We start from the raw sequence: 23,870 nt of genomic DNA, 5'->3' as shown, positions 1-23,870 counted from the left end.
ATTTAATAGAGTAAATACAGTAAATAAAGTAAGTTTGTGTAAGATATACTCAGAATACAACACAAAAGGAAAGCAGATTCTCCAAGGGGAAAAATTCCATAGTAAAAAACAAAAATGGGTGACACGAGCTCCCCGGATTTCTATACTTGGGGACCCCAAAACCGCATCCAAACCCCTGGGAACCCGGCAATTGTGAGCCCTGGGAGTATCCAAACGGACACAGCCTAACCTCAGCGCCGAGTGAAGGCGCCGGCAGGAGCACGCAGCTCCACAGCCAGACGGCGCCATCATAGATCTCATCTGCAGCCCGGCAGTGAAGGAGCCCCTGCAGCGGAGCAGCGGCGCACACAGCAGAGCCCCGGAGCGGTCACGGAGCTGTGAGGCAAGGAGGGGGATCGCGGCGCTGAGCGGCAGGTCCGGTGAGTCAGGGAGCAGTGGCGGCGCAGGGGGAGACTGCCCGCACCCCAGCAGCAGGCAGCGCACAGAGGTAACGGCGGTCCGGGCCACTCACCCAGGGGAGATTACCACGCCCCCCGTCCCTGTCCCCTCACTCCCGCCTCCTCCGTCCCAGCCCTGCCGGATGCAGGTGAAGAGCGGAGGCTTGCGGGACATTAAAGCAGCAGCAGTCCTTGTTTTCCCTCCCCCACCCCTGGGCCTGTATTTTGGCGCCAATCGCCGCCATTAAAAGCAGGAGCGGGAACAGCTCCTTCACAGTGACGTCACACAGCCCTGGGAGCAGCATCGGTCTGGAGAGACTATATTGCACCGCCAGAGCCCTGGTTTAACCCCTGAAAACCTAGATTAAAGGGGAAGTCTTTCTGGGGAGGGGATTTTGCTGAGTGAGGAGCGGATTACGTTATGTAGCTTCTCGGATCTCCTATGTGCCCCCCACGGCCATTCATCAGCTTATAAAACTTTCTAATGTTCATGGGCAAACCCAAAAAATGCTTAAAGGCACCTCCGGTCTCAACAGCCCACTCCTCAGAGATGGATCGCTTCTTAACCACTAACAAGCAGCACAGAAACACCAGATCCCAGTCCTCTATTAGGGTCCCTGAGGATTGTTTGTCCTCACAAGGCTCACTGACTCCACACAACTCGCCTGAAAGGGCATCAGAGGAGGGCGATAACAGTAATGATCTTTCTGATGACATGACCGTACAGAACCTTAGTAAATTAATACGAACCCTGCCCACCAAAATAGACTTGGAGAAATTTGCCTGTAGAATAGAAAATTCCTATAAGAAGGAGCTCCAGGCCCTAAAATCAGAATTTACAACAAAAGTGGAAGAGGTTTAGAAAACTCAGGAACTCGTATTGCAAGAACTACAAATATACAGAGAGGTCATAACTAGCCATACTTTGAGACTGGAGGAATTAGCGACCGGAATGGAGGATCTAGAAAATCGTAATAGGCGCAATAATATCAGGATACGTGGTTTACCGGAGTCCATAGGCCCAGCCGAACTTGACCCCACAGTGCAGAAGCTATTCCTGTAAATTTTAAATGATGCGGGGTCGGGCTCCATAGAATTTGACAGGATTCATAGGTCCCTTGGCCCGAAACCACAGCCAGATTTAAGACCCAGAGACGTCATCTGCAAAGTGCACTATTATAAAACCAAGGAATCTATAATGTTAGCGGCCAGGCAGAAGGGCACAATTCATTTCTGTGGAACACAGATCCTAATATTAGCAGACTTGTCAAGGCGGACCCTGCAGCTGAGAAGAGCCCTACGTCCATTACTGTCCCTCCTCCAGGGGAAAGAAATCCCTTATAACTGTTGATTTGCCTCTTAGGCCGGGGGGCACTGGGGGGACTGAGCCTCGCCTTTGGCTCTACCTCACCCAAATTGGTGTGAGTGGTGGCATTTTGGTACGCTACCGCACCGAGATTTCCTCATCTAGGTGCTCGACCTTTACACTCTTATTCTCCTTTCTCGGCCTATACTCTATAGGCCCCTCTTTCCTCTCTTCAATGGTCTTCTCCTCCCAGTCCCTCATCCCATTCCCAGTCCAACCAACACACATGGATCCACCATGGGCCTGGTCTCACTGTTCTCACAGTCAGCTGTTCATCCAACACCTAGATCATGGCTAGGGTTAAATTTTGCTCTTTTAACACCAAAGGGCTTAACATACCAGAAAAAAGGAGACAGGTACTGTATTCTAGCCACAAGCAACGGGTCTCAATATTAATGCTCCAGGAGACTCACTTTAAAACAGGAGTGACTCCTAATTGTACTTCGTATTACTACCCTAAATGGTTTCATAGCACAAACCCTCATTCAAAATCTAAAGGGGTGTCCATTGGCTTTCACAAGTCCTTTCTTCCAGAGATCCTCGATTCGGTTGTTGACACAGAAGGGAGATTTATCTTCTTGAAACTGGCATGGCAATCCCGTGAACTCATATTGGCAAATGTTTATTTCCCTAATCAGGGTCAGCACATATTCGGCTCCACGTGCAAACAGCGTCTAGAAAGGTTTGCGGGAGGCTCACCGATCATCCTCGGAGGTGACTTCAATCTTCCAATGAAGATGTGTCATCAGGTAAGACCTCATATCCCGTATCCTCTATCAAAAAAGTGAAGAAGCAGTTGAGTGACTTGCGGTTGATGGATGTGTGGAGGGCGTTGCACCCGGGCGTGAGGGACTACAGCTTTTATTCTCCAATATATTCCACATATAGCAGAATTGATTACTTCTTTGTCTCGCACTCCTTGTTAGATAGCGGGGTGGGGGCCGATTCTGCGGTCTGACCACGCACCTATCTACCTTACGGTGCAACTGGGTCCCTCTGTGAGATCCAGGTTCTCGTGGAGATTGAATGAGAATCTTCTGCAGGATCCGACCTGTGTTTCGGATGTAAAGCGTTCCATTGAAGGTTTTATAGTGGACCCCACGTCGCCCTCGATCAAGTGGGAGACCCTAAAATGTATTCTGAGAGGCGTATTCATGTCGCATGGCGCTCGTCTTAAAAGAGAGCGCACTGAAGAAATCACAGAACTCTCCGCCCAGATACACAAACTCAAAGCAAAACATAAACAGGACCTCTCCCCGCTCACTTTATCAAATCTGTCCACGGCCAGACAAAAACTTCTCACTATCCTAGATCAGAAATCCCGGTGCCTGAGAGAGAAAATAAAGAGTCGCTTCTACCATCTAGGTAACAAAAGTGGCAAACTTTTGGCGAGGGCTCTACATCCCAGAGGTCCCCAAACATTCATCCCACACATTAAAAATTCCAGAGGCAAAAAGGTTTACAGCACGCAGGACATACTCTCTAGCTTCCACGACTACTATAGCTCACTATACAACATAAAGGGCCATTATAACGATCTCCCCCCGCACTCACTTCGGGATAAAATTAAATCGTATATCCAGTCAAATCGGTTGCCCCCTGTCGCGGAAGAGTGCTTGGTGGACTTGGAGGACGAGTTTTCGCTAGAGGAAATCTCTTCTGTGGTCGGGGATCTGAAGTCTGGTAAGAGCCCTGGTCCTGATGGCTTCACAGCCAGCTTTTATAAACAGTTCTCGGATCTGCTGTGCACTCCGCTTTTGACCTCTTGTAATTATGTGGCATCGGGGGGGGGGTCCTTCCCACCACAGGCACTAGCTGCGCATATAACAGTCATCCCGAAGCCGGAGAAAGATCTTGCGCTGTGCAGCAGTTACCGTCCCATCTCACTTATTAATATAGATGTAAAAATATATGCTAAAATGATAGCCCAGAGATTGAATGCTCATTTACCCCAGCTGATCAATCAAGACCAGGTCGGTTTAAAGGGAACCTGTCACCTGAATTTGGCGGGACTGGTTTTGGGTCATATGGGCGGAGTTTTCGGGTGTTTGATTCACCCTTTCCTTACCCGCTGGCTGCATGCTGGCTGCAATATTGGATTGAAGTTCATTCTCTGTCCTCCATAGTACACGCCCTCCCTGGTCTCCCAGTTACGCTCCTCTTTCCCATTCAGATGGCAAACTGATTCCCTTAGATACCTGGGCATTACACTAACCTCAAAAACAACACAGTTCTATGAAGCTAATTACAGACCGGCCCTTCGTAGAGTGGAGATAGATCTGGAAAAATGGAATAAACTTCATCTATCCTGGTTAGGTAGAATTAATTCCATCAAGATGGATTTGTTGCCACGTCTCCTCTACTTTTTCCAGACTATTCCTATGGCCCTTCCGCCCTCTTTTTTCTCCAGGCTCAAGGCTATGATCATACGGTACGTCTGGTCTGGCAAACGCTCATGGTTATCATACCAGCTTCTAAACAGATCCAAACAAACAGGAGGACCAGGCCTTCCAAACTTCCAACTCTATAATTATGCATCCCTGGGAACATGCGCTATGGATCTTTTCCATCATGCATGTAACAAAAAGTGGGTGAACTTGGAATTTAATCTCTCGGCGTCCAATCCTATCGCCAACATTTGGCAAAAGAAAAATGGACAGGATCTGAGAGAGGATCTTCCCTTCCTCACAAGAAATCTAGTGCTCTTCATCAAAAATGGTAGCCAAAAACTCAATATTTCCTCGATACCTGGTCCCATGACCCCAGTTATCGATAATCCGGACTTCCCGGCGGGACGGGATAAAACCTTCTTCTTACACAAACATAAGGATAGTCATCCGGTAATTTATGACTATATAACCCAGTCCGCTATAAAGCCCCTACGGTCCCTCTTTACTGATTCAGACCCACCCCCTGGATCATGGTTCCCATATGAACAGATTAAAAGTTTCATTAGTGTGATTTCTAAACAGACCAACATATTTAGACCCCTCACTCCCTTCGAGTCGGCATGCCTGGGTGCGGGCCCTCCCACGCGTTCGGTATCATTCTTATATAGGATGTTCCAAGACCATCAGGTAACTGTATTTGGTTCTCCTGCATTTTTTGCGAAATGGGAGAATGATCTAAACAAAACCTTTTCACCAGAGGATAGATCCAGGTGTCTCCTTCAGACCTTCGGATCTTCGTTGTGCGCCGACCACCAGGAGAGAAGTTATAAGCTATTGTCTCGATGGTACAGATGCCCGGACAATATCCACAATATGTTCCCATCCACTCCAGATGTTTGCTGGAGGTGTTGGACAGATAAGGGATCATACTCACATATTTGGTGGTCGTGTCCTCCCATTCATAAATTCTGGATGGATGTTTTTGATCTGCATAATAAATTATCCTTCTATAGGATGCAGCCGACTATGGAGCTGGCCTTGTTATCGATGTGTGACATCTCCATTGCCAGGTTTAAGAGAGGTCTTCTTAGACATTTCCTCACAGCCGCACGCAATCTAATACCTCGGTGTTGTGAGTTCTGTTTTTGGGCTCCCTCTGGTGGTTACTGATGGTACTGGGTGACTTGTCTTTCCTGGGTCTCTGGGTTCCACCTGTTCCATCAGGATATGGGAGTTTCCTATTTAACCTGGCTTTGCTGGCATTTCCTCGCCGGTTATCAATGTATCCAGTGTGTCTTGTTACCTCTGCTCCCTGCTCCTAGAACCTTCTGGTCAAGCTAAGTTTGGATTTTCCTGTTTTGGTGTTTTGCTTTATTTGGTTTTTTAGTCCAGCCTGCAGATATGTGATTATTGCTGCTGGTTGCTCTAGTGGGCTGAAATTGCTCCTCATGTACCATGAGTTGGCACATGAGTTCAAGTAATTTCAGGATGGTTTTTTGAAGGGTTTTTCGCTGACCGCGCAGTTCACTTTTGTATCCTCTGCTATCTAGCTTTAGCGGGCCTCATTTTGCTGAAACTGTTTTCATACTGCGTATGTGCTTTCCTCTCATTTCACCGTCATTATATGTGGGGGGCTGCTATTTCTGTGGGGTATTTCTCTGGAGGCAAGAGAGGTCTGTGTTTCTTCTAATAGGGGAAGTTAGATCTTCGGCTGGAGCGAGACGTCTAGGATCATCGTAGGCACGTTCCCCGGCTACTTTTATTTGTGTGTTAGGTTCAGGGTCGCGGTCAGCTCAGGTTCCATCGCCCTAGAGCTTGTTTGTATCTGTGCTTGTCCTTTAGTGATCCCCTGCCATTGGGATCATGACAGTATAACCGGCCCACAAAGTGTTAATTGTATTGGCTGAAGTAGGAGGATAAGTAGTCTGAGGAAGTTTTTTTTTTTTTTTTTTCCTCTTTCCCTCAGAGTTTGCTGCCTAGCCTTATTGCAGCCTGGCTACTTCCTCCTCCTCTTAATCTTTGAATGGCTCTGATCCCAGCTGTTTATCATGGACGTCCAGAGTTTGGCTTCCAGCCTGAATAATCTTGCCGCTAAGGTTCACAATATACAGGATTTTGTTGTACATGCTCCTATGTCTGAACCTAGAATTCCTGTCCCAGAGTTTTTTTCTGGAGATAGATCTCGTTTTCTGAATTTTAGGAACAATTGCAAGTTGTTTCTTTCTTTGAAATCTCGCTCCTCTGGAGACCCTGCTCAGCAAGTCAAGATTATTATATCTTTCCTGCGGGGTGACCCTCAGGATTGGGCATTTGCATTGGCACCAGGGGACCCTGCGTTGCTTAATGCGGATGTGTTTTTTCTGGCATTGGGTTTGCTCTATGAGGAACCTAACCAAGAGATTCAGGCTGAAAAAGCTTTGTTGGCCCTCTCTCAGGGGCAAGATGAAGCAGAAATTTATTGTCAAAAATTTCGGAAGTGGTCGGTGCTTACTCAGTGGAATGAGTGCGCCCTGGCTGCAAGGTTCAGAGATGGCCTTTCTGAGGCCATTAAAGATGTTATGGTGGGGTTCCCTGCGCCTACTGGTCTGAATGAGTCTATGACTATGGCTATTCAGATTGATCGGCGTTTACGGGAGCGCAAACCTGTGCACCATTTGGCGGTGTCGTCTGAACCGTCACCTGAGATAATGCAATGTGATAAAATTCAGTCCAGAAGTGAACGGCAAAATTATAGGCGGAAAAAAAGGTTGTGCTTTTATTGTGGTGATTCAGCTCATGTTATATCAGCATGCTCTAAACGCACAAAAAAGGTTGATAAGTCTGTTGCCATTAGTACTTTACAGTCTAAGTTCATTCTGTCTGTGACTCTGATTTGTTCATTATCATCCATTTCCGTCGATGCCTATGTGGATTCAGGCGCTGCCCTGAGTCTTATGGATTGGTCATTTGCCAATCGCTGTGGGTTTAGTCTGGAGCCTCTGGAAGTCCCTATTCCTTTGAAGGGAATTGACTCTACACCTTTGGCTATGAATAAACCTCAGTACTGGACACAAGTGACCATGCGTATGACTCCTGTTCATCAGGAGGTGATTCGCTTCCTGGTACTGTATAATTTGCATGATGTCCTAGTGCTTGGTCTGCCATGGTTACAAACTCATAATCCAGTCCTTGACTGGAAATCGATGTCTGTGTTAAGCTGGGGTTGTCAGGGGGTTCATGATGATGCACCTCCGATTTCTATCGCTTCATCTACTCCTTCTGAGATTCCTGTGTTTTTGTCTGACTATCGGGATGTTTTTGAGGAGCCTAAGCTCAGTTCGCTTCCTCCTCATAGGGATTGCGATTGTGTTATAAATTTAATTCCAGGCAGTAAATTTCCTAAAGGTCGTTTGTTCAATCTGTCAGTGCCAGAGCATACTGCTATGCGGGATTATGTTAAGGAGTCCTTGGAAAAGGGACATATCCGTCCATCTTTGTCCCCTTTGGGAGCAGGTTTTTTTTTCGTGGCCAAAAAAGATGGTTCCTTGAGGCCTTGTATAGATTATCGTCTTTTGAATAAGATTACCGTAAAATATCAGTATCCTTTGCCATTGTTGACTGATTTGTTTGCTCGCATTAAGGGGGCTAAATGGTTCACTAAGATTGATCTTCGGGGTGCGTATAATCTTATACGAATAAAGCAAGGTGATGAGTGGAAAACCGCATTTAATACGCCTGAGGGCCATTTTGAGTATTTGGTAATGCCTTTCGGACTTTCTAATGCTCCTTCAGTCTTCCAGTCCTTTATGCACGATATTTTCCGTGAATATCTGGATAAATTTATGATTGTGTATTTGGATGATATTTTGTTTTTTTCTGATGACTGGGAGTCTCATGTTCAGCAGGTCAGGAAGGTGTTTCAGGTCCTGCGGGCCAATTCCTTGTTTGTAAAAGGCTCAAAGTGTCTCTTTGGAGTCCAGAAGATTTCTTTCTTGGGGTATATTTTTTCCCCTTCTACTATTGAGATGGATCCCGTCAAGGTTCAGGCTATTTGTGACTGGACGCAGCCTACATCTCTTAAGAGTCTACAGAAGTTCTTGGGCTTTGCTAATTTCTATCGTCGTTTTATAACTAATTTTTCTAGTGTCGTTAAGCCTTTGACGGATTTGACTAAGAAGGGTGCTGATGTTGCTAATTGGTCTCCTGCGGCTGTGGAGGCCTTTCAGGAACTTAAGCGCCGGTTTTCTTCTGCTCCTGTGTTGCGTCAGCCAGATGTTTCGCTCCCTTTTCAGGTTGAGGTTGATGCTTCCGAGATTGGAGCGGGGGCGGTTTTGTCACAGAGAAGCTCCGATGGCTCAGTGATGAAGCCATGCGCCTTTTTTTCTAGAAAGTTTTCGCCGGCTGAGCGGAATTATGATGTTGGTAATCGGGAACTTTTGGCCATGAAGTGGGCATTTGAGGAGTGGCGTCATTGGCTAGAGGGTGCTAGACATCGTGTGGTGGTCTTGACTGATCACAAAAATTTGATTTACCTTGAGTCTGCCAGGCGTCTGAATCCTAGACAGGCACGTTGGTCACTGTTTTTCTCTCGTTTCAATTTTGTGGTTTCATACCTGCCAGGTTTAAAGAATGTGGAGGCGGATGCTCTTTCTAGGAGTTTTGTGCCTGACTCCGTTGGAAATTCTGAGCCCTCTGGTATCCTTAAGGATGGGGTGATTTTGTCTACTGTCTCCCCAGACTTGCGACGTGCTTTGCAGGAGTTTCAGGCGGGTAAACCTGATCGTTGTCCGCCTGAGAGACTGTTTGTTCCGGATAATTGGACCAGTAGAGTCATCTCCGAGGTCCATTCTTCTGCGTTGGCAGGTCATCCTGGAATATTTGGTACTAGAGACTTGGTGGCCAGGTCTTTTTGGTGGCCTTCCTTGTCGAGGGATGTGCGTTCTTTTGTGCAGTCTTGTGAGGTTTGTGCTCGGGCTAAGCCTTGCTGTTCTCGGGCCAGTGGATTGTTGTCACCTTTGCCTATCCCGAAGAGGCCTTGGACTCACATTTCCATGGACTTTATTTCGGATCTCCCTGTCTCTCAAAAAATGTTCGTCATCTGGGTTGTGTGTGATCGCTTTTCTAAAATGGTTCATCTGGTACCCTTGCCTAAGTTACCTTCCTCCTCTGAGTTGGTCCCTCTGTTTTTTCAGAATGTGGTTCGTTTGCATGGGATTCCTGAGAACATCGTTTCTGACAGGGGATCCCAGTTTGTGTCTAGATTTTGGCGGACGTTCTGTGCTAAGATGGGCATTGATTTGTCCTTTTCGTCTGCATTCCATCCTCAGACGAATGGCCAGACTGAACGAACTAATCAGACCTTGGAAACTTATTTAAGGTGTTTTGTTTCTGCTGATCAGGATGACTGGGTTACCTTTTTGCCGCTGGCCGAATTTGCCCTTAATAATCGGGCTAGTTCTGCTACCTTGGTTTCTCCTTTCTTTTGTAATTCGGGGTTTCATCCTCGTTTTTCCTCTGGTCAGGTGGAACCTTCTGATTGTCCTGGAGTGGACATGGTGGTGGATAGGTTGCATCGGATTTGGAGTCATGTGGTGGACAATTTGAAGTTGTCCCAGGAGAAGGCTCAGCAGTTTGCTAATCGCCGTCGCCGCGTGGGTCCTCGACTTCTTGTTGGGGACTTGGTGTGGTTGTCTTCTCGTTTTGTTCCTATGAAGGTCTCTTCTCCTAAGTTCAAGCCTCGGTTCATCGGTCCCTATAGGATCTTGGAAATTCTTAACCCTGTGTCGTTTCGTTTGGATCTCCCGGCATCGTTTGCTATTCATAATGTGTTCCATCGGTCGTTGTTCGGAAGTATGAGGTACCTGTTATTCCTTCGCTTGAGCCTCCTGCTCCAGTGCTGGTGGAGGGAGAATTGGAGTATGTTGTGGAGAAGATCTTGGATTCTCGTGTTTCCAGACGGAAACTCCAGTATTTGGTCAAGTGGAAGGGTTATGGTCAGGAGGATAATTCTTGGGTGGTTGCCTCGGATGTTCATGCTGATGATTTGGTTCGCGCTTTTCATAGGGCTCATCCTGGTCGCCCTGGTGGTTCTCGTGAGGGTTCGGTGACCCCTCCTCAAAGGGGGGGTACTGTTGTGAGTTCTGTTTTTGGGCTCCCTCTGGTGGTTACTGATGGTACTGGGTGACTTGTCTTTCCTGGGTCTCTGGGTTCCACCTGTTCCATCAGGATATGGGAGTTTCCTATTTAACCTGGCTTTGCTGGCATTTCCTCGCCGGTTATCAATGTATCCAGTGTGTCTTGTTACCTCTGCTCCCTGCTCCTAGAACCTTCTGGTCAAGCTAAGTTTGGATTTTCCTGTTTTGGTGTTTTGCTTTATTTGGTTTTTTAGTCCAGCCTGCAGATATGTGATTATTGCTGCTGGTTGCTCTAGTGGGCTGAAATTGCTCCTCATGTACCATGAGTTGGCACATGAGTTCAAGTAATTTCAGGATGGTTTTTTGAAGGGTTTTTCGCTGACCGCGCAGTTCACTTTTGTATCCTCTGCTATCTAGCTTTAGCGGGCCTCATTTTGCTGAAACTGTTTTCATACTGCGTATGTGCTTTCCTCTCATTTCACCGTCATTATATGTGGGGGGCTGCTATTTCTGTGGGGTATTTCTCTGGAGGCAAGAGAGGTCTGTGTTTCTTCTAATAGGGGAAGTTAGATCTTCGGCTGGAGCGAGACGTCTAGGATCATCGTAGGCACGTTCCCCGGCTACTTTTATTTGTGTGTTAGGTTCAGGGTCGCGGTCAGCTCAGGTTCCATCGCCCTAGAGCTTGTTTGTATCTGTGCTTGTCCTTTACTGATCCCCTGCCATTGGGATCATGACACCTCGGTATTGGAAACAATCCAAATCACCATCGCGCTCTGATCTTGTTATAGAATTGAATCACATATACAGAATGGAGCAGTTGATCGGGCAGGACACAGGGACCTTAGACAGAGTGCTGAACATTTGGTCTCCATGGATCATGTTCAGAGAGACTCAGGATTTGACATCTTGGATAGGCCATGGTTGATTGCAGACGGGAGACCAGGACCCATTCCCCACCCTCCCTTGTTCCTCCTCTCTCTATTCCCCCACTTCTCTCTTCTCTTCTCTCTTCTCCATCTTCTCTCAAATATAAATAAAGTTTAAGCTATTGTGAAATTATTACATAATGTGATCAGATAGTTGTTCCAACTCTTACAGCTTAACCGACTCCTTATGTTCGCACTAAGGAGGGCAGAAAGAATTTTAATAACTCAAGTTACTTCAAACATAACGCATTTTATTGTTTAAAAGTGCTTGTATCGAAACTGTTTAATTGCATTTTCGTCTGATGTTGATTTGATTTGTATTGAAAATTTCCATGCAATTTGATTCAATAAAAAAGATTTACACAAAAAACAAAAATGAAGAAGAACAGATTAATCTAATGAGAAGGAGTGAATGGCCATATCTTCTCCAAGTATTGCAGCTAGCAATCTGGGCCTACATCAAACATTAATAGTGTAACGGGGTCTACCAATCTGGGGTACCTCTTTAAGTACCACCCCGTGTTTTCGGAGGTCTACTCTGCTTTGGCTGGAGTCTGAATGAAGGACGCTGGCTGGAATACCTTGGTTACATGGGCGCATATAAAAGATCACTGTTTCTCCACGTATTTCCAGTCTGACAACACTTTACTCACAGGACACAGAATATATAACACAGATACAGATGGCAGGCCAATAGAAAAGCGGCAGGCCAGACATACATTACAATAGCCGCTATTTACTGTGGGAATTACAAAGGTGAGGGGGGGGATAAATGGGGAATATCGTGTCCCCTCTGCCCAGGGGCGCAGCCTGTGGGCTGATGCATTAGGGACATGCATTGTTATGAACTGGTGGTTTAGGAGCAACATGGGACGAGCTCTGAAGGAGGTGGTACCTGTACTGACCGCAGTCCCTAAGCTCAACACAACACTAGAAGTAGCTGTGGGATGCTCCTGTCACTCCCTAGGCACCTCGTCACAGCCTGAGAATTAACTACCCCTAAAGATAGAAACAGGAAAACTATCTTGCCTCAGAGAAAATCCCCAAAGGATAGATAGCCCCCCACAAGTAATGACTGTGAGTGGAGAGGGAAAAGACATACACAGAATGAAACCAGGATGTAGCACAGGAGGCCAGTCTAGCTAGATAGATAGGACAGGATAGAATACTGTGCGGTCAGTATTAAAAACTACAAAAATCCACACAGAGTTTACAAAAATCTCCACACCTGACTAAAGGTGTGGAGGGTAAATCTGCTTCCCAGAGCTTCCAGCTTAACTGAATTAATCCATACTGACAAGCTGGACAAAACATAGAATGCACAGAATGAATAAGTCCACAACATGTGGACAGAAAAAAGCAAAGCAAGGACTTATCTTTGCTGAACTGGTCAGGATATCAGGGAAATCCAAGAGAGATGTGAATCCAACCAGGAACCATTGACAAGTGGCACTGGCTCAAGGGAAGAGCCAGGCATAAATAGCCGAGCAGAAAGACAATCAGTGGAAGCAGCTGCAGACTGCTAAATCCAAGGAGCAGCCATTCCACTTAAAACCACCGGAGGGAGCCCAAGAGCAGAACTCACAAAAGTGCCACTTACAACCACCGGATGGAGCCCAAGAGCGGAATTCACAACAATGCATCTCACATGGAACCTATTATACATACGTATAACTGCACAACATATTCTGGGTGCTAAGTGGTTCCGTAACACGTAACAGCCATATCTTCTCCAAGTATTGCAGCTAGCAATCTGGGACTGCATCAAGCATTAATAGTGCACTTATAGTTTGCTCCATACTAAAAAGAGGAAAAATACAATCTTAAAAGTCCAGCTGAACACTACCTGGTCATATGTTGTGAAAGGCACATAACTGTGACTTAAGGCCATTAAGGTTTTATAGAAAAACATTCCCATAATCCTGACAAATCCTCATCTTTATAAGACATGCACATAAGTTGGTTCTTCAAAGTCCAAGAAAATGATGGAGCAGAAGAGCTTTTCTATGGTTAATGTAGCGCAATTTGGAGCCCTAATATTGTCTTTCAGTAAATGATTGCGCCTGGCTGCAAGTTGTTAAAAAGAAACAAATCGTGCTTTACTCCCCTTCCCCGGGTCCATCAGCAAGTCCATACCAACGCTCCAAGTGTCTGCCATCGGCTGTGGCACTGCCGTCACATGGACAGCACGGTAGCCAATCGGTACACTCAGCACTTTTGGAAGGAACGTTCAGTCTATAGTGGCAGCTGCTGATTTTACTAATTGACGTGACATCAGTGCCGCAGCAAATTATGTGCAGCAGGAGATCTCAAAACATCAGGGATGACCTTATCAGGGCTGACATTGGTGGCACTCTTGAAAAAAAAAAAAAAAAACAATAATTCCTGAGTACACCAAGACAGAGCACATTTCTCTGCCTCAATTGTGCTACCTGTTCAAATGTCATTAAGTCTGAGATGGTCGTCCCCCCTGGACGGGAAAGTCCTACCAATCAAAGGCTATTACACCTGCGAGTCAAATTTTGTGGTTTATGTGGTGAAATGTTCATGTGATCTATTATATGTGGGGAGAAAACCCAACACATCAGAGATGGAATCGCGAGTCACAAATTCACAATCAGATGTGGTAAGACATGACTTTCCTTACTATTCCATTTCTCTAATGCCAGGCATACTATCTCGCAACTCAGATTTCAAATCATCGGTACACAGGTACCAAGGCCACAACGTGGTGGGAACCATATCAAGCTCCTTCAACAAAGAGAGTCCTTTTGGATACATACCCTACAGACAGTTTCCCCCAAAGGTCTGAAAATCGAACTCAATTTGTTGATCCAATATCTCCTTTGTTCACAGACAAAGTAGCTTGCCTCCACCCATATTATCTTGCACCCTTGCATTCAGGTGAGTTCCCCTTTCCCGTTTCCCCTTCCCCTCTCCTCTCCCCTTCCCTCCTCTCCTTGTTTTTTTACCCCTTCCCTTTGGCTCTTTGTTTCTACCCCATATCACCAAATCACATTTCACACATACGTACTTGCAACTACAAACTCTTTTATTACTACCAACAACATGGGCATTTGATGCCTTTATCTTATCTGACAGGCTACCCTGAACACTTCTATTTGCCAGGACACTAGTATTCCTTAATTCTACTTTAGTGGTTATACCACTGTTCATATGGCGCGTTTCTTTTCAATCTTTTTTATACCGTTTTTTTGTGTGTTCCAAGCCTCATTCTGGTTATTTCACAGCTCGGCAGCGACGTCTGTTCTGGGGCCGTGAACTCACCTGCACACTGCTGGTCAGGTGTCCTCTTCAGCACACTATTTATAGCCACCCATGTGTCCATACTACACATTGTAGCCTATAAATCAAGGCGCAGGACCTCCCCTGGACCCAAATAATCCACGGCCCCATGACTCTTTATACATATTAGGCTATGTGCACACTTTGCAGATTTTGTTGCGGTTCCACAGCGTTTTTTCAGCGCGGAATTGCACCAAATCTGCAAAGGGTAGTTCAAGCAATGTTAATCAATGGGAATCCAGAATTGGTGTGCACATGCTGCGGAAAATTACGCACTGATTCGCAGCGTTTTATTTTCCGCAGCATGTCATTTCTTTTTGCGGATCTGCTGTGTTTCTGTACCCATTGACTTACATTGAGTCAGTCAAATCGGCAGCTAGACCGCAGGTGTAAAAAGGTTTGCGGATTTGCTGCGGATTTGCATGCCAAAAACTCTGCAGAAAGGAAGGAGGAAGAGTGTGTGAGCAGAGAATATGTGCGTGTCTGTCTGCGGGTGTCTGCGGGTGTCTGTCTGCGTGTGTAGCCAGGCATCGTCTGATGGGACTACTACTCCAATCTAGCTATGTATGCTGTCACATATAACAGTGACAGCATGAGATGATGATCGGACAGTAGTCCCATCATCCGGTGACTGTGTTCAATTGTAAAACAAAAAAAAATTCATTCTCCCCAAACACCTCCCGATGTGACTGTTCTAAACGTGAGATCGTCGTGGTCATAGTCCACTCGGTAAATGGACTACGTCGGACAGGGAGTATTTATGTTGGTTTATTATTTTATTTTTGTTGCAAGAGATCGAGGGATTCGGGGATTAGGTGATGCAGTAAATATGGTAAATTAAGATTATTAAAGGAGTCTGTGTGATTATTTCAATTAAAGGATTTTATCCTGGCTGTGTCTTTAGTTACCATATAACTATAGGATTAGTAATGGATAGGTGACTTATTGACACCTCTCCATTACTAAGCCGTGGGCTTGATGTCACCGGACAATACAAAGGTGACATCAACCCCACAAATATTACCCCACTTGCCACCGCTACAGGGCGGTACCAGTAAGTACCAGAATCGGCGCATCTATAAGATGCGCCATTTCTGGGGCAGCTGAGGGCTGATATTTTTAGCCTGGGGGGGTGCCAATATATATGGTCCCTTCCCAGGCTATTAATATCAGCCTGCAGCTGTCTGCCTAGCCTTTACTGGGTCGATGTTATAGGGGGACCCCATGTCAATTTTTTTCTGGGGTTCCCCTGTAAACTAGCCAGTAAAGGATAAGCAAACATCTGTGAGCTGATATAAATAGCCTGGGTACCTTTATGGCTATTGGCTCCTTCCCAGAATATGAACATCAGCCCTCAGCTGTCGGCTTTGCCTCTGCTGGTTAAGAAAGTTACGAGGGAGCGCACGCAAGTTTTTATACATGTTTTCTTTTTAAATTAAACAGATATTGCGTTTCACTTTTATTTAACTCTTTATGTACCAATGTCTTCATGTACCATTATGTACCATTTTATTAATGTGGGTACCAGGCTGACACCTGTTCATTACTAAACCTTGGGCTTGGTAATATATATGTGTGTATGTATGTATGTATGTATATATATATATATATATATATATATATATATATATATATATAATTATATTCACTTTTATTTGTTTTATGTGTGTAAACATTATATTTGAACATAGTATGTAATGATATTATAGTCTTCAATGGAGAATGTAAAAGAAGAGGTTGGACAAGGAAATTATACCACAATTCCTATATATATATATATATATATATATATATATATATATATATATATATATATATATATATATATATATATATACACAATTTTTTTTTTTTTTATTTAGCTGGCAAATCTGCAGACAAATCCGCACAGAAGACTGCATAAAAATCCGCATCAAAACCGAGTGGATTTTAAACTGCGTTTTCTGCCAAGAGAGGAAGAATCCGCTCAGAATTTTACAACAGCAAATCCGCAATATGCGGACATATCCTACTATGCTTATTTTTCCTATGAGCACTAAATCCCCTTTCCAACAACAGGTGTCCTTTGCAATCAGAAAATCCTTTACATCGTTCAGTGAACCTTTCTAAGGCCGGGATCACACATGCGAGAAACACGTCCGTGTCTCGCATGTGAAATCCAAGCTCTGGCGCCGGCACTCCAGAGCGGAGCGTGCGGCTCCATGTGTTGCTATGCGGCCGCACGCTCCGCTCTGGAGTGCCGGCGCCAGAGCTTGGATTTCACATGCGAGACATGGACGTGTTTCTCGCATGTGTGATCCCGGCCTAACAGGTAATATCGGCTACAACTTTCCCTACTTGCATTAACTTGACATTGATTGGGCACATCTCAGCATAAGGATATACACCATACCAAGTATTTATGACACTGTCAATTGGGGCGAATTCCCCTATATTTAAACATCCAGTCACATTGATCCTGATATTGTTTCTTGTACCTCTTTCCCTTTAAGGGATTGCAAGTTTATGCCCTTTTTTGTTTTGCCATACGATGTTATGTGATGGCTTATTCCAGACCTAAACATGACTACACTTAAACTTTGAATCATCATTACTTTGTTTCTTGTAATCTAGTAGGTCTGTTGTTTTCTGCCATGTGTATACTTGTATTTTATTTATCTGTTTTTTGTTTGTAATTTTATTTGCAGTTTATTAGTAATTTAATTTGTAGTTTATATTATGGAATTGATCTTTCATACCTTGTTTTTTCTTCTAAAGTGACTATATGAATAAGAGCCTGTGAGGGTTGAAACGTTATGTTTTTGTCGCCTCACCATTTTCTCTATCCCTGCAACTGAACTATGTTATTGCTGCATCTGTACAATAACATTCTTACAAGCATATATCAAGATTGTGCGGTGATTAAACATTACTTTGCTAATCAATTAGACACTTGTCTGTCATTCTTGGGCTACTCAAATTGTTATGTACAAATAAGGTAAGAAATTACATTAAATATGCCACTGCACACATGGGTCATAAAATATAGTGGAAATATCATCTCAGCAACACTTTAGTAGAGTTCTACTAGAGTAGAGATCTAGCTGATTTAGTAGAGATCTACTGTACGATACACGAGTGGCATATGACTTACAGAATACAACTGTGAGATTAAGTTTAACAAACCTGGAAACTTGTGGTGTAGATAATCCACATCTGTAATAAAACTGTTATAAGGAAGTAGAAACCCAACTCCAGCAAGCAGCATTGCAAAATATATCCCATGATATCGATCCTGGGGCTCGGGATTGGTATCTGTACAGAAATAATCAGAGTTACAAAGTTAGAAAAAGACATCAAAACATGAAAGTTGTGGCAAAACTAGTATGGTTATATACTAGTGGTCTTGTACTGTGGTAGATGGCATGAGTCCACTAAGCTCAGTGTTTGGCTGCAGCAGTCTCATGCAAAAAACAGTAAGTCACCACTACAGGCCTGTTAAAATGTGCCGCTATTGGATTAATCCAACTTTTTACAAAAATTAAATGAGCCACAAATGTTCTAAGCAAAAAAAATAAAAATAAAGAGAATACAACTCTACCCAGATCTTCTTTGCCTTAAGTCAGCACTGACGCTTTGGTGGTCCTTCCAGTCTTAGTCTACAAGCAATGAGACAATGATAGACGGTACGTGGAGCGCAGGGAAGAGACACAGATGAGAGATGAGAGATGAGGTTAAACCACAACGCCTTTCGACGGAGGATCCATCTTCATCAGATGGAATCTCCGTCGAAACGTGTTGTGGTTTAACCCCATCTCTCGTCTGTGTCTCTTCCCTGCGCTCCTCAGACCGTTTATCATTGTCTCATTGCTCCCATCCTCCATTGGAGGTTCTCGGCTGGAGCTGCGGTGGAGACCTGACATCCTGTCCACCTCTGGGCTGCTTCCTAAGCGCTCCTATATGATTGCTCATCACTGACTCTCATTAGTCTACAAGCAATCACATATGACCATGGCAATGACTGAAAACAATCAGTGAGTCCAGCTGCCACATGCCGTACTTTACTTACATCACCGCCCAGTGCTGGCACAAGTGACTGCTAACCCATCTGATTGGCTGCAGGAATCACATGCTGTCTGCATGTAGACAAAGACCATGAGAGCTGATGGAGTGCTACATTTCCAAGAGTAGAAGAGGCAAAGACAGACCAGAACCCCCTAACAGAATGAAGCAAATGTGGACAAGCACAAGCTGCTATGACTGCACAACATACAAACCAGATTTATTCTGTCAGGAAGTACTATTCAATTTTTGTAGTATACAATTGAAGGTGCTATGTGCCTCTTAAGTTAGCCATAAGTCCCAAGCAGTGGATCCTACTTGCTCTTTAAGGCCATGTTCACACATTCAGTATTTGCTCAGTATTTTTATATCAGTATTTGTAAGCCAAAACCAGGAGTGGGTGATAACTACAGAAGTGGTGATGAGTTTCTATTATACTTTTCCTATGATTGTTCCACTCCTGATTTTGGTGAGTTTCTATTGTACTTTTCCTCTGATTGTTCCACTCCTGATTTTGGTTTACAAGTATTGATGTAAAATACTGACCAAATGGAGGCATGGCCTAAAACAGCACGTGATAGAATACAGACACAGGAGTTCCAGTCTGGCATCTAGCTAATTACCTGCTTTCTTTAGGACCCGCAGATAACTGCTTCACTTACTGCCCTGTGCTCTGGATATATTGCTGCACCCGAAGATATCATTGCCTAGCATCACCATGAACTCAAAAAGCCAGGAGAAGACGACAGATGATGCGAGTCTCCAAATTCAAGATGGTGTGGCAGTTCTCACAGTGGAGATGGCGGGAGCTGGTGAGTCCAAGAAAAGGGAGGTGGCCACCAGGCTGGAGCAATTTACCTGGGTGGAGGTGCAGGGACCCACACAAGAGGAAAATAAGGCTGTTGCAGTCTCACCAACGCAGAGAGCAGAGGAGGATGTGGAGGAATAAGAGGAGGAGGTAGGAGACGCAGACAGTGTGACCGTGCAGGGCAGGAACCGCAAGTACGCTATTGACACCATGACATCTGAAACACAGCACAATACACAGCATAATGACCTTGAGTACCCAGAAGAACCCCCTTTGAGAGACTTTTTTTCTGGCTGTGGCCCATTGTAAGACTTCTAGATCTACTCTCACTCTGCAACTAAGGGCACCGTCACACTAAGCGACGCTGCAGCGATACCGACAACGATGTCGATCGCTGCAGCGTCGCTGTTTGGTCGCTGGAGAGCTGTCACACAGACAGCTCTCCAGCGACCAACTAACCCGAGGTCCCCTGGTAACCAGGGTAAACATCGGGTTACTAAGACGCCGATCCAGCGATGTCTTCACTGGTAACCAGGGTAAACATCGGGTTACTAAGCGCAGGGCCGCACTTAGTAACCCGATGTTTACCCTGGTTACCAGCGTAAACGTAAAAAAACCAAACACTACATACTTACCTTCTGTGTCTGTCCTCCGGCGCTGTGCTTTCCTCTGCACTGTCAGCGCCGGTCAGCCGGAAAGCAGAGCGGTGACGTCACCGCTGTGCTTTCCGGCTGGCCGGCGCTCACAGCCAGTGCAGAGAAGCACAGCGCCGGAGGACAGACACGGAAGGTAAGTATGTAGTGTTTGTTTTTTTTACATTTACGCTGGTAACTAGGGTAAACATCGGGTTACTAAGCGCGGCCCTGCGCTTAGTAACCCGATGTTTACCCTGGTTACCAGTGAAGACATCGCTGGATCGGCGTCACACACGCCGATCCAGCGATGTCAGCGGGAAGTCCAGCGACGAAATAAAGTGCTGGACTTTCCTCAGCGACCAACGATCTCCCAGCAGGGGCCTGATCGTTGGTCGCTGTCACACATAACGATTTCCTTAACGATATCGTTGCAACGTCACAAAAAGCAACGATATCGTTAACGATATCGTTATGTGTGACGGTACCTTAAGAAGACTCAGGGAGGACATGTCAAATATCTGTTGTAATTAGCAAAAAGTGAAAGATAGCGGAGGGCAGAGCCAGCACCATTGAGTATCAGCTAGAAGGCATAAACAAAGAGAGCAGGAAATTGGCACAGATAATTTCAGCAATCCTGGCTATGATTTAGAAAACAGGCCAAGACTAAAGAAGGTGAACCCGAACAGTAAAGTTCTGGGTCCGTACCGAACACCTAGGGTATGGATCTCGAACACGAACTTCTCATTGAAGTCCGTGTTACTGTTCAGGTTCAGCATCCTGAACATTGGGTATTTCCCACGGTGTTATCTGCATAACAGCGTGAGAAACACTGGCGGCTCTGATCGGCAGTAAGATTATTACTGCTTGTCATAAAGCACAGCATCTGTGACTGGCGGTAAAAAGTTTACAGCTGGTCACAGATGTTAGCTGATGAGAGAGCACTACTCCCATCAGTCTACGCCTGCTATCGCTGATAACAGCGAGAGCCAGCGGCGGCTGATGAGAGTATTCATCAGCCGGCGCCTGTTCTGAAAATAAATACATAAAAAAGTTATGTGGGGTCGCTTCTAATTTTGATAACCAGAGCAGGCAAAACTGACAGCTGTGGACTGCAGCCCGCAGCTGCCTCCTTCATCATGGCTGGTTATCAAGAATAGGGGGGTCCTCTTGCTAGTTTTTAAAAATTATTTAAATGAATAATTTTAAAAAACTGTGTGGGGTCCCCCCTTTTTTATTTACAACCAGCCCACCTAAAACAGACAGCTGGAGGCTGGTATTCTCAAGCTGTCAAGGGGCCATGGATATTGCCCCTCAGCCTAAAATAGCAGCTCGCAGTTGACCCAGAAAAGTCATATCTATTCTGCTGCTTTGCCCAGCTCTTCCCACTTGCCCTGGTGCGGTGGCAAGTAAGGTAATATTTGTGGGTTTGATATCAGCTGTTTTATAATAACTGACATCAAGCCCATACGTTTGTAATGAAGAGGTGTCTATAAGACGCCTCTCCATTACTAACTCCATAGTTAGATTGTAATAAAAGACAGTCATAATAAAATCTTTTATTTGAAAGAAAGACACACCTTTATTTGAAATAGAAATAAAAAAGAACAGTTATACTAATTTTACGGCCATTCCATTGTAGCTCTTGTCCCTTCTAAAAAAAATAAAACCATAAATAATAAACAAAAATATCTCTCACATGTCCAAAGTGAAGATGTCCCATGCCGTAATCCATGTTTGTGATATTCGGTTTACAACCTTGACGGTGCTATTATGCAACTATCCAGGCTGAAAACCATGGGAGAATGAGGTGCTGCAGGTGCAGCCTCAGTGACTAGCGGTGACGTCATCAAGGTTACCGCAGGTCACAAAGGCTGCATTCCAAGCAACAGTTCACTGTGAGCTGGGATGATGAACTGATAGATCATTGCGAGCACAGTGAGAATTCTGGAAGTTTATAAACTGAACAATAGCGGAGGTCATCATGATAAAAACATCTTTAAAAAGGACAGTGAAAGGATTTTTCACATGGGCTTTATGATCTCTAGGGGTTTCAATGCGCAAATTTCATATGCCTGCTTTTTGTAAATACAACCTTTGGTTTTGATCTGTATATATGGATAGATACTTAACTATTGCTATCTTGCTGCACTGGACATGGGGCTCACACATTTGTGTATTTAATTACGTTATCTTTTTTACATTATTTTTACTCAAGGGCTTGAATACTAGATCTACATATTTGTCAATTATTATAAAATATCCTTAATATCGATACCCATGTATGTGGCCAGATAGGATGGGGACCCCTTCTCACCCCTTCTCCCTTACTTACATTCCTGTTCATGTAAATCACCTCACTGTGTTAGGAGATATAATTTTTCACTCACTGTACCTGCCTGCATCTGAGATTATAGAGATCCTGGTCCAGGTTTTTGCAGATTATGTATCAGACTATTGCATGCGTTCCATTGTGGAAGTATAAATCCGGTCGTGCAGACATGGTGCAATCTTCTGTGCGTCCCAATATGGAACGCATTGTTTCGGTATACTTCCGGACATGCACACAGGGCACCTTCATCCATCATGCGCTCCAGCGTGAACCACATTAAGTGGCGATCATGCGCAGTGGTGACTGGATCCCATCACTTTGGGCCAGAACGGACATGTGTGTTGGAGAACAATAGTGGCTCAAACTTGGTGCTGGCGCAATGAGTAAGTAGGGATAGACATATATATATATATATATATATATATATATATATATATATATATATATATATATATATATATATATATATATATATATATAGATATAGATATATATATATAAAGCTGAATGTGTGTATGTGTGTAAGTATGTATGTATGTATGTGTGCATGTCCGGGATTGGCATCTGCACCGTCGCACCTACAGCCACAAAATTTTGCACAGTCACACGTCTGGACCCCGAGAGCGTCATAGGCTATGTTGTGAGGCGAAATTTTAACCCCGCGCGTTACAATTCATAAACAATTTTGCCCCTATCTACATAATGGGGAAAAAGTGAAAGGAAAAGTGTTGGAGGCAAATTGACAGCTGCCAGATGTGAACAAGGGGGACTTAAAGAATGAGAGCGATGGCGCCAAAGAGTATATACTGTACAGTTGCTAAGGTGGGGCCCCGACATGGGATACTCACCACACACGGGAATATGAACACACACACAAAAGGCGCCACACACTACCACGTGCTTGAACACATATCACCCTCAGCACACATTTCACCACACATACACCAACCTCGCCACATAAAAGACGAAACACAAAAGTCGCCGCTCAAAACTCACCACGCGCAAAACTCACCATGCGCAAAACTTGCTGCACACAACTTGCTACACTAACCTGTCACATGCAACTCAACACACAAAAAGTTGCTACACGCATGTCGCCACACAAAATTCATCTCACAAAAGTCGCTACATGCATGTCGCCACATGCATCTCAACACACACAACTTGACACATGAAACTCGCCCTAAAACACACACAAGTCTGGTATTATCCTTCAAAAATAAAAATCTGATTAATAAGCAGACAAACTACAAGAGCAACAAATGTACCATATAGGAAATATGGCAGCTGTCAGTCACATGACCTGTCTATTATGTGTATGCGTGAGCTAATATATACTGCCAGGGGGGAGGGCTTCCTGTTGGCGGTGGATTTATCAGGCTGCCAATTTAGCTTACAAATACTGAGGTAAAAATACTGACCAAATAACGTGTGAACGCGGTCTAATACAGGAGGAGATGACACACAGATATATACTATATACAGGAGGAGATGACACACAGGTATATACTATATACAG

General features: G+C 44.7%; 1 protein-coding gene across 1 annotated transcript in view; it reads right to left on the bottom strand.

The window, feature by feature from the left end:
• SLC29A4 (solute carrier family 29 member 4) overlaps positions 1–23,870 on the bottom strand; it is a 365,944-nt gene that overhangs the window by 244,232 nt on the left and 97,842 nt on the right. Inside the window, exon 3 of the mRNA XM_069733834.1 lies at positions 17,704–17,832. Within this exon, the coding sequence (XP_069589935.1) occupies positions 17,704–17,832 (129 nt within the window). The remainder of the gene's footprint in view (positions 1–17,703; positions 17,833–23,870) is intronic.

Source organism: Ranitomeya imitator, chromosome 7 (genome assembly GCF_032444005.1).
Source record: "Ranitomeya imitator isolate aRanImi1 chromosome 7, aRanImi1.pri, whole genome shotgun sequence".
Taxonomy (NCBI): Eukaryota; Metazoa; Chordata; class Amphibia; order Anura; family Dendrobatidae; genus Ranitomeya; species Ranitomeya imitator.
The sequence above is the reverse complement of the archived record's forward strand: the minus strand, read 5'-3'. Positions and strand labels throughout refer to the sequence as shown.